Source organism: Echinococcus granulosus, assembly GCF_000524195.1.
Source record: "Echinococcus granulosus chromosome Unknown EG_S00081, whole genome shotgun sequence".
Classification (NCBI taxonomy): domain Eukaryota; kingdom Metazoa; phylum Platyhelminthes; class Cestoda; order Cyclophyllidea; family Taeniidae; genus Echinococcus; species Echinococcus granulosus.
Window position 1 is genome coordinate 248728 of NW_020170461.1, and position 10615 is coordinate 259342.

Below are 10615 nucleotides of genomic sequence, written 5' to 3' on the forward strand. Positions count from 1 at the left end.
CTCCAAAAGTCCAGAAAAAGCCAACCATTCCCCCATGTTATCATGTTATCACGGTAATGTAACTGTTAAATGTCAAGGGAAGGCGATAGCCACAACTTAGAGAGGTAAGAAGGGGAGTTCTGTGGCGCATCGAGTGTTGTAATGGTTTTTTAAAACTGTACTTCCTTCACACGAACTCCACTTTCATGAACGGTTTGGTTCTTAGATGTTAAAAATAATTTCTAGCCTTTGCTATCTCCAACTATTTAACATCACTCAGCCTTCCCACACTTCTATTCTATCTGACAGGATACCGTGCGATCGTGTAATGCCAAGGGAAAAGGAAAGGAATAGGGAGAACAGGAAGGACAGGAGTGAGAATGAGGTAAACAGTATCCTTCTTCCATCCTCACTTGTGACATGAGGTATTTTCGTGAGTATGATCTTGCAGTGGTAAAGAGGTATGAGATATTTGTTAACCCGTAGGAGGACCACTTCCACTGTATGGATTCACAAGTCGTGGCTATTTCTCCTGAAGTTTTCGTTCACACCTACGAATTTTTTGTGCCGAATTGTATCACATCGAGTAGCCTGATCTCAGCCATAATCGAGCGTTAGACCCTTAGAAGAGAATCATAATGAAGGTTTGCTTCGCACGCAAAAAAAGCGCTGTCTCTAAGATTAGATCAGCGGATGCCTTATAATGCTAGGTGGGAAGATGAGTCGATCAGTACGGACTAGCCGATACCTAAAGCTTGATAACAAAAGTCACATTAGCGACAAAGTAGTGGAAAGCACACAACAATATGAACTTCTTGACAGACTCACTTTTCAAGTCCCCACAGACTGCAAAGGGGCATTGCGGTAGGGTCCGCCTACAACCGAACCAACTATCTCTGTCGGGAGAGGCAAAATAACCACGTCTGCCTCCCCTAAATGTGCCATCACACCATAAAAATCACCTTCGGTCAAAAACTACACCTGCGTAGAGGTGGAATGTTGTACAGCACAAAGATGGAATGAACTAGTTGCGGACAGGATGGGAAAGGTGTTTTCCTTACTGCGCAGTTTCCAGCCCCCAGGTACCAGACCTTCCCCACTTAATCGCTGTTTTTTTTTCGTCGGATGAACTACAGAACCCGCACTATCTGCATGCCAATTTTGCATAATTAAAAATTATCGTAGTTGTTTAAGTACAAGAAAAAGAAGGGGTTTCAGGTTAAGGGGGCGATTAAGAAGGGGAAGGGGTAAATTCTTCCAAATTTGAATAAAATATTTGATTAATTTTGGCAGTTTTCTGCCAAAAACGTCTTATTTTGTTCCTCACAGGCCGAGTTTCGGGGTGGAGTTGACCTTCTGCTTATTCGCCTCACGCTCACCGTTGTCATGACAGCAGGTGGGTGGACGTCTGAAGCACTCATAATCAGCCATCTCCATTCATAAATGACATATCAAAAGAGGTAGAATTCTGCTCCTGATATGCCTTTTACCGACAGGAAGTGTTCCTTCCTCCTGGATGCCCTCACGCATTCACCCTCAACTTAGAGGCACGTTTACGACAACCAGCCTGTTCGAGAGACGAGGTGAGACCGCAAGTAGGTTAGAGGGATTTTATAATCTGTTAAGCGTTTCTTCCGTGTTTTTCTTGTAAGATTGTCAGTCTTGAATTTAGGGGGTTCTGGGCGCAAGCATATGGCGAATTTTTGTGGTTTAGTTGATTCATCCTATCGCCAAAATTCGCCCCAATTTCTTATCAATTTACTATCTACCGTCCCATGACTCACCGACGATGTGGATTATTACTTTACTCCGTAGTTTGCAGCCATCTTATCAACACAAAGTTTCTACTACATACTTGCCTTCAATATTTCGAGGGTAAAATGCATAATACCTACGCCCTGCTGCATAATTAACACATTCTAGCAGCGCCACATATGTGTGACATGTTTTCCCTAACTTCCTTTTCTTTCCATAATTACGAGTGGGGGATGATTGGCTTTAAAATGGCATGGTAAATGTAAAGATTTTTCAATCCGGTGGAAGAAAAATTAGTTTTCTCCAGAGTTGAGCTGCCTAATGTGGATATTTGTGGGGACTCTAAGGGTAGATTTTCCTCTAAGCTTCCTATTGGTACCAGGTGTTAAACCGTAGCTATTGATACCTTTTAAAGTTCTTCACCTTGTGCATTGAATCAGTGGGTCAAATAAAACGGGTTTTTGGCCACCCTATTTGGTGTCTTGAGGGGCAAGTCGAGATATTGGCATGGGACTTTAAACTCCTTGCATTCAAGCCCCAATTCCTTAATGGTCACGGTTTAGCACCTCAGATCGGGGCAGTGACTAACAAGTTCAAGTTTCCCTTATCTTCTTGTTTTTCCTTCGCAAATTTATCTCATTTCCTCTGTGTCACCTGTGGCCAATTCCCCTTGATCATTTAATTGAAGATATTTTCTATGGCATTAGGTGATTCCCGCAGCTACCAAATTGGTGCAATATTTGTACCTGAGGGCACTCGAAAGAATTGCAGGATCAGAAACAGCACTAGATGTCAAGAGTAAGCACCTAACCCTTGCTTCCTCTCTCTATCTGATTTCGTCTATTTAAGCTCACTCAGAACGCCCATCCGCTTGCTCCACTTGGCAGATCGTTTGACTGTGTAATGTCAAGCAAAGGAGGAATATAAGGTAAACAGGAAGGGAGATAAAATTTGGCGTGAAAATGAGGTGGTTATTATCATTCTTCCATCTGCAAGTGTAATCTGTGGTGTTTTCGAGAATAAGATCTTGCAGTGGGAAAGTGGAGTGAGGCGCTCGGTAGACCGCAGGTGGAGCACTTCCTCCACCCAGATGGTATCGAGTTGCATCACATCAAGCGGACAGATCTGAGCCACGGTGTGTAGTCGCAACATTAAGGGCATTTCTCATCACCAGTCCATAGGACAACTTTCTAGAACTTGTGTGGAAGGGGTGAACAACTGCAAATGGGTAATCGCTTAAACCCATTGTTCATCTACTGGTGCCTGTGAAGGAAGGGAGGAAGAGTGTGGTGTTTGGGTGAATGCGTTGGTTCTTATTTACTTTCATCAGCATCCACGACCTTCTCAGTCGTTACATCATCCACATCTTTGTGCGTGTTGGGTGACAATCGGATGTAATTCGCAGCTCTCCGCAGGTACAAGTTGTTACAACCAGATGGGTCTAAAATCCTACAAAGGAATTTTTCTCTACTCAAAAAATTCCTACCCATTTATTTATCTACACTTTGTTTGCACACTGGCATTAGTAAAGTATTTCATTATGAAATTCGAAAGCAGAATAAAATATGATGATTAAGACCGCAAGGACTTGGAAATCTCCTTTGAGCCTCGTCACCGGCTTTCCTTTTCCTCCCCATTTGCATTCTAGTTGCCGCTGTCGGTGCTATTAAAGGGATGATCACGCACTAATTTTATCCCAGGACAAAAGAACATTCGCCTTCCTTTTTTTCATTGACATTTTCCCTTTTTAAATGCCTTAGTCGCTACCACTTATCACCCCTTCCTGTTGTCCCTAAAAAAATTAAAAAGGTTGCATTTTCTCATTTGAAGATGAGGCGGAATGGTCTAACGTCTCCCTCTATATTTATTTTTAGAGGTAATTTGTAAATTAGTAAATAATTTGCCAACAAAATATCACTCTAATTTCTATCCTCACCCCTCCCGCCGCCCCCTTGCCCCTCTACCTTTCACAGGATTGGTCCACTCAGTGGTATGTTAGCACCCACGCACGCACGCACGCAATAATTTGCAAGCCCCGGGTTCATGCACGTCATGTCAGCAAAGCGCAAAAATTGGCCGTGGACAAAGGCTGAGCACAGAGAAAACGACATCATCAATGCACTTCATTGAGTGTATTTGCCTCCTCTTCAGTCTGTTCCCACTCGCCTGGAGTAAGGCCACTGAGAATGAGGGAATTGTGGAATTGCTTCAGGAGCTGCGCAAAGAACCTCCACCCGAACCGGTTTGGATGTTACATGAGGCGGGCAGCATCTTGGATGATACCTGGAATCCTACCGTGCAAGAAAGTGGTAAGTGAGAAACCTCTTTACCTTTTCCTAGCTAATTGGCTTACTTAATGATGAGTAGCGGTTGTCATGGCATCAAACCACAATATATATATGATGAGGCTAGAGGCATTCTTTTCCCATCAAATGACCACTTTAACCCTCATATCTAAGTTGCACCTTAAGACAAGGAGAGCTGTCATTCAGCTAATCCAAAAGGGATAAAATTGGTATCGTTTTTGCCTCCTCTTTGTCAAACCCATTCCCCATTCTGTTCGTAATCCCCAAAATGAGTAATTATTTAGTGTCGGAGATATGCCATCGTGGGGAGAATTTTATGACCTACTTTGAGGTGTCACCTGCTAATTTTCACACAACAGGCGGTTTATTTCCCTCCCCGCCCTTCATTCCCCCCCCCTCCCCCACGAAATTCAGGTGCTCACTTCTTTTTTTTATCTAAACAAAAAGCTAAATTATTCTCTCCTGAGGTAGAATAATCTTAGTGTCGCCATTATGGTACTATCCTAAACATTTTTTTGCCATATATTAAGAGGGGGAGAGTGAGAGGTAGAGTTGGGTGCTTTGTTAACCCTCCCTACAGACTCGATAACCCCCAAGGAGGGGGGAGTTGCCTCCAGAAGTCTCTAATTTACCACCTTTCTGTAAACACCTATTTATTCTAAAAGGCGCTCTTTGTCTTATATGTTGGTTAAAAATGGGCCATCGCAACTACCGCAAAAGGTGACCTCAATCGGGAGGAAAGGAAGTTCTTTTCTCTCTGTTTTTCTCCCTCCGAACGCCCAGCTGTTGCCTTAATTTTTATGGATTTACATTCTTTTGTTTGAAGTGGTGGTTTTTTGTCTTACCTCTGCCATTTTGCGGTTAAAATGAATTTTAAGCGAGGATAACTAAGCGGTTGTTTTCGAGTGGTTTGCTGGGTGTTTGTTCCTGCCTCACCGAACCACCGACACATAGATAGGCAGAGAAACATGAAGATAGGTCGGTTGAATGACCTAAAAGGGTGATAAGTTCTTCTAAAAGAGGCCACTTTGTCATCAGCTTACTTCAACAGTGAATTCAGTGGTCATTCAGTGTCCATTTTAGCAGGCTCCACTTTCCGCAGCGCCCCCTTGCCCGTGAAGCAAAGTTGTGACTCGACAAGAAAAGACTTTGTCCTCCAACAACAAATGATGAAATTGATTTCCTGACTACCTGGTGACACAAACCACGCATAAATTTTGTAGTCATTTCCACTTCAGAGTGGTGCTTCTTCTCCCGCGCAGCTCTTTAGGGGCAAACGGAAGGCGGCACCTGCTAGCCCCCGTCCCAGCCCACTCCTTAGGATCCCCCGCTCTTGTGGTCCACAGATAGGAGTTATAAAATTCTCCAAAATCAAGTATTTATGTACCATAAAAAGTACTAATCATTCCTTCTTTACTTTTTTTATTTTTTTGGTAATAAGACAGAGTTTTATCTCTTTGAAGGGGCTCATTCAAAGCTGATATCCCCTTTATGGTTCCATTTCAACGGAAGTGGAGGCTGACGATCCATGCAACCGCCAATACATGGAATACACCTTTAAAATTGAACTAAAGTATTCATTTGACGTCAGTCATGTTTATTACTTTGGCAAGAGAACCATAGAAACGGGTGTTTGCTATAGAAACGCCCTTACTTTAACCTTAACGATTTCATCAGATTGCATTACAAAACTCGCCCAAATGCCACAAGTTCAGCCTCGTGATTAGCGTCGCCCGCCAGTAGGTGATGACAAGTGCGCCCGCATTTATCACACCGTCGTGCTCCCATGACCAGCCACCGTGAAATTAGGGCAGCCCCGCTGTCTATGTCACGATTTATTGAGTCAGATAGGCTGTGAGAGAGGAGTAACCTTAGCCTAGGGGGACGAGGGTGGTGGTGGTGGTGGTTTTGGGGGCTGACCACTTCCCGCGGCTGCCTGATGAGTGGGTTTGATAAGACCCCGGCTTTCATGTAACTGCCTCAAGGGGAGGGCGAATGGAAGATGCTAATCTAAACGAGTCCATTAGAGAAGGTTGCACTAGATGGTGGCAGGTGATAGGCTAGACTTGTAAATCCTGCCAGGCGGATTCTTGAATGATACTCCCACATATAATTTACCATGGAAGGGATAAATTTATCCTAGACAAAAAGGATGCACATAAGTGGTAATGGGTGAAGTTTCTTGTCTGTAAGAGTGTAAAAATCGAACCATTGAATACTTGGTTCCATCTACCGATGACTTCAAGCACAGTGAGGTGGGGTGATGTAATGCTTGGCTTCAGTAATGTAAATCCCTCGACACTGTCTCAAGGTGGTGTCTTCTCCACCCTCAAGTCTTGATAGCAGCCATTCCTATGGATACGCACTCAGCATGTGGGAAGCCTGATCTGGAATGTTTGATTGACAGCACAACTTATCCTGAAATCTATCTGACGGATCAAATATTGGTAGTTCAGAGGAGTAATCACAGACTGAGTCTCCCTCCTTAGGGAAAGCAGGCTTCCTGCTCCAGCATTTCAGAACAGATAAGTGTAGTGAGGTGGGCTACTCTGGAATGATTTAATCATACCGATTGTAACTAGTGGCCATGTGTAAACAGAACAAAGTTACTTGTCATTTCCTGTTGCTTACTTGTTGTATTTAAGTAGACTCCAAAGTCCCTGTTTGAACTGAACTTCCGCCTTTTTAATAGATGGAGGGTAAAACTTAACCCTAAAAACTTAACTAATAATTAATAACTTTAGTCTAAAGTGGAAAAAAGCAGGTTCATCGTTTTAGTTCATTTGTCTATCCCGTCCTGTCTTCACAGATCGGGTGCATCTTATAAAACCTATCACTTATCTCAATTTTTGTTACTTAGAGCAATTTATCTCTTTTATGGAAAAAAGAAAAAAAAAAGTGGGCTTAAGTGTTTGATATTCTTCTCTTTTGCTGGAGTTAACAACTCTTTAGTATTCAAGCCGAGAAACTGCTTCCTCCGATGTTTTGTCCCCCCTAAACAATGAAACTAACCACAAGGAAGTGGATGAGTAAGGTGAAGAGGATTTCTAGTCACAAATGTTCACTTTTTTTCCCCTTCTTTTGTTATTTTTTTCTGACTCACTTTTAACACGAAATGACAGCTAACGGACAAAAAATGGAGTTAGAATGGATGCCTTAAAGAATAAAATTGTGCACTAGGTGTGCAAAACTCTAAACATGAAAAAGGGTGTGAAAAAACAATGTTGAAATGCCATGTTGGAAATAAAAAATAACAACGGCTAATTCGTCAGGTCGGATGTCAATTTTATCCGCTAACTATTAGCCAACGTGTGACCCGATGACTTTCCTGCCTGGGTGGATGGATGAATGAATGGATAGAGACGGCATGTATCGATGAATGGATGGATGGAGGATGAATACGGGATTAATATGTAATGGATGGATAAGTAGACAGGTAGCATGTGATTGAACCAGATAGTGTTCCCTGGCGCCTTGGCGTAGAAAGACAAAGTTGATGCACCCAATCGCATCTTTTTTCCTCCACTTTCTGAGCAGTATAACCGGGATGTAGGTCACCTTTTGTGAAACAAAGGAGCACAAACACCTGCTCTGTACTGGCCACTGCCTGGTCTCACACATTGCCATAGGTCTTGAGATTTCACACTCTTTAGGGCCTTCCCCAACCGCCCTTTCTTACACGAGCGACCAGGGTGATTGACGAAAGCAGTTCACACCGCCCTGTGGACAGGAGGACTCAGCAAAAGAATGAATGTCGGCGCCGCCACGTGTGTGGCCACTTTTATCACCTGTCCAGTCCTCAAAATGTATCAGACAGAAAAAGTGAGGCAATGGTGGGAATTTAGACAAAGAGAAGGTTTATATTGGGATGAAGGGAATGGTCTGAAATCCGTCACTTCAGGAGTGCCGCACCGCTCCAAGGTACATAAAAGAGAAATTTGTGGAATTTGAGTTACTCCAGGAGAGGTTATAAGGTATTCTGTCTAACTTACCTCCTCGTTATTCATTTATAAGCCTGCCTAACTTCTTTATAGTGTTTATCCGTTCTACAGAGAAGAGAGGACAAATTTTAGCTATTTGATAGCTGAGTCACATATGTGTGACGCCGCAGTCATCTTGCCCGAGTTTGGAATCACACGTAGGTGAAATGTGGGTGTGTCCCTTTTTTCCATCTTTCTATGTATCAGCCCAACTAGGTCCTTTGTCAACATACCACCTCACTTCACTGACCATCATGTTACTAAGCGCCTAGAAGGCAAACTAACTTTTCCAACTGTCCATCCAAGATTTCCCCACCCCCTTCTCCTCTTCCTTACAATCCAAAATTGTCTTTAATTAACGTCACTCCAGGCTTTCAATTGATCAAGTAGTTTTGGAGAGACTATCCTTCATGGAGGAGTCTTTCCAGTTGCCTTTTTTACTTCAGAGGCGGACCGAAGGATATTTTTGGCAAAATCGGGCTTCTCATCCAGGATTACTCTCTATGTGTGAATATTTCACAAGCAAGGGGTCTAATTAATTTTTTTGTATTAAAAAGGATAGAAAATAAGGAAAGATTGTCCCCCTAGAGGAAATACCCACATCAGGTAGATGAAAGCGCCTTTCCACCTATTCATCTCTTCCCGTAAGTGTAGTTTTGCGGTAGCCACGTCACAGCTAAAATGCCCCATAGTTTCTTGAGGAGGAAGGCAGCAGATTAAAGTTTTTTTTTAAAAAATCAAGATTTGCGACGGTGTTACAAACCACCCTTTTCCTCGTATCCTAAATCTTGGACCCTCCATCGGCTGAAATCGTTCGTTAGAAGACCATCAAGCTCCGAGGTGCATTAACTTTGGGAAGCTCTCCACATGTTCGCAGTAAATCTGGCCACATTGAGAAGTTGCTTTTAATTCCACGTTATTAGTTTGAGAATGCGGAAAACAGAAGCACCGCTTGGTTGCTTTAAAAGCCCCTCTAGTCGATGTAGAATGGCCTTGGGCTAATGGAGGTCAAATACGATCGGCAGACGTTGAAAGATACTTACCAAGGTGGAGAAAAGTAATTGGAGCTTGGACACCCCCATCAGCATGTCTAAACACGGCGCCTCGGGGGATTGGCCCATCTAAAGACGGCTTAACAACAGGCGAAGTGGGGTCAGTACTTAGTCAGGGTAAAGGGGGAGGTGAGGAAAGGACCAAAACACCACCGTAATACGATGACGACAAAAATAAGGATCTGAACAGCTTGATGCGTTTTTTTACAAACCAAAGAAGAGGGATAGAGAAGAGTATTGCTGATTTTACAGATTGACTTAAACTTTAACAGAAGAGGAGGTCAAGTACAAGGTCAAAAGAGAGCTTAACCCCCAAATTTTTATGGATAGACAGGTGATAGGTAAATAACTAGCTAAATGGATAGATGGAAAATAAGTGAAGCGGATGCGTCTCCTGCTACATGGAGCGTAGACCTTTAATTTTACGAACTCCATAAAATTTGATGCTCTTGGTTTACTTACATTGACTGCACGATTCGAGTGTTGCGTACGGGGTCAAGGAGAAAATTTATGCGAGGTTACAATTTACCCTCTCCCTCTCTCTCTCTCTTTTCCACCACCACCATCCTCACCCCTACTTTTGCCCACCCTCTTCCCACTCTTTTCCCTTTCACCGCAAATTAAATTCACTTGCTTCTGTTGCTGAGGTGATGGAGTGTGAAACAGCAGTGCATAAACTTGACGGAAGGAATCACATTTATGGGGAGATTTGAATGAGGCAATAAAATTAATGAGATTGTTTTCCTCCATATTTCTTTAAATCGGCGGCTGATTTAAAATTTGTGGTTTTTGTGATTAGGAAAAAGAAAATTTGCTTTAGATGACGCGATATGTAGAGGGATTAAAGGGGTTGGTGTCTCCTCAGGGCTTCTGTCCACGTCGTCCTGTACTACCTCGATGGATGTTGGAACACTGTGGAACTCTGTCAAGCAGAAGTGGCAGTTGTGAGGGAGAAATTGCCCCTTCTCTGTGGACATCTGCTTCATTTGCAATTAGGCCTTGCATAAGCTATTGCTATGAGACCGGACTGAAGAGGGACCTCGGAGGAAAGAACTGGTCTGATCGGACTTTCCGAACATCATATTCTATGTTTAGGTAAGAATTCAGTTAAGGAGATGGCGCTACAACTTGATTCGCTTCTCACTAAGGGAGCGGGACTATGGTCTTCCTGACCATTGTAGTAAAATAAATCGGTCCTTGGCATCACGTGAGGCTCGTTGGGGTATTTTCCAACAGTGGACCTCATTTTACTCCTCCCACTCACATCAGATATCTCCCTTTTGTAGTAATTGGGTCTGTTAACCAATTCACGAACTTGGAAGGATTTCCCAGCTCTTCTCCTTAAATCACCGTCGTGGGAGAGTTGGAGGGTGTACAGGCATAGTTGGAGTACCATATTGTCAAGCAAAGGTTGAAGAGCCCCCGTAACTTGATAGATAGAGCACATTTCATTTCCAAAACCCAGACGGGTGTTAACTCCGTAAATTTTACTAAATGTCACTTCACTACCACCTTTAATGCTGTTTTCACGGCCTGTTGAAAC

At 43.1% G+C, this 10615-nt stretch overlaps 1 protein-coding gene across 1 annotated transcript; it reads right to left on the reverse strand. All coding sequences in view use genetic code 11, as the record gives it.

Annotated features, from left to right (window-relative positions):
- Window positions 1-5916: 5916 nt before the first annotated feature.
- EGR_07586 (hypothetical protein) lies at window positions 5917-9141 on the reverse strand (the record flags this gene model as incomplete). The annotated part of the gene is made up of 3 exons (XM_024496835.1): window positions 5917-6019; window positions 7720-7838; window positions 9064-9141. The coding sequence occupies 3 exons, from the start codon at window positions 9139-9141 to the stop codon at window positions 5917-5919; spliced, it is 300 nt and encodes a 99-aa protein (XP_024348771.1).
- Between the last annotated feature and the right edge of the window lie 1474 nt (window positions 9142-10615).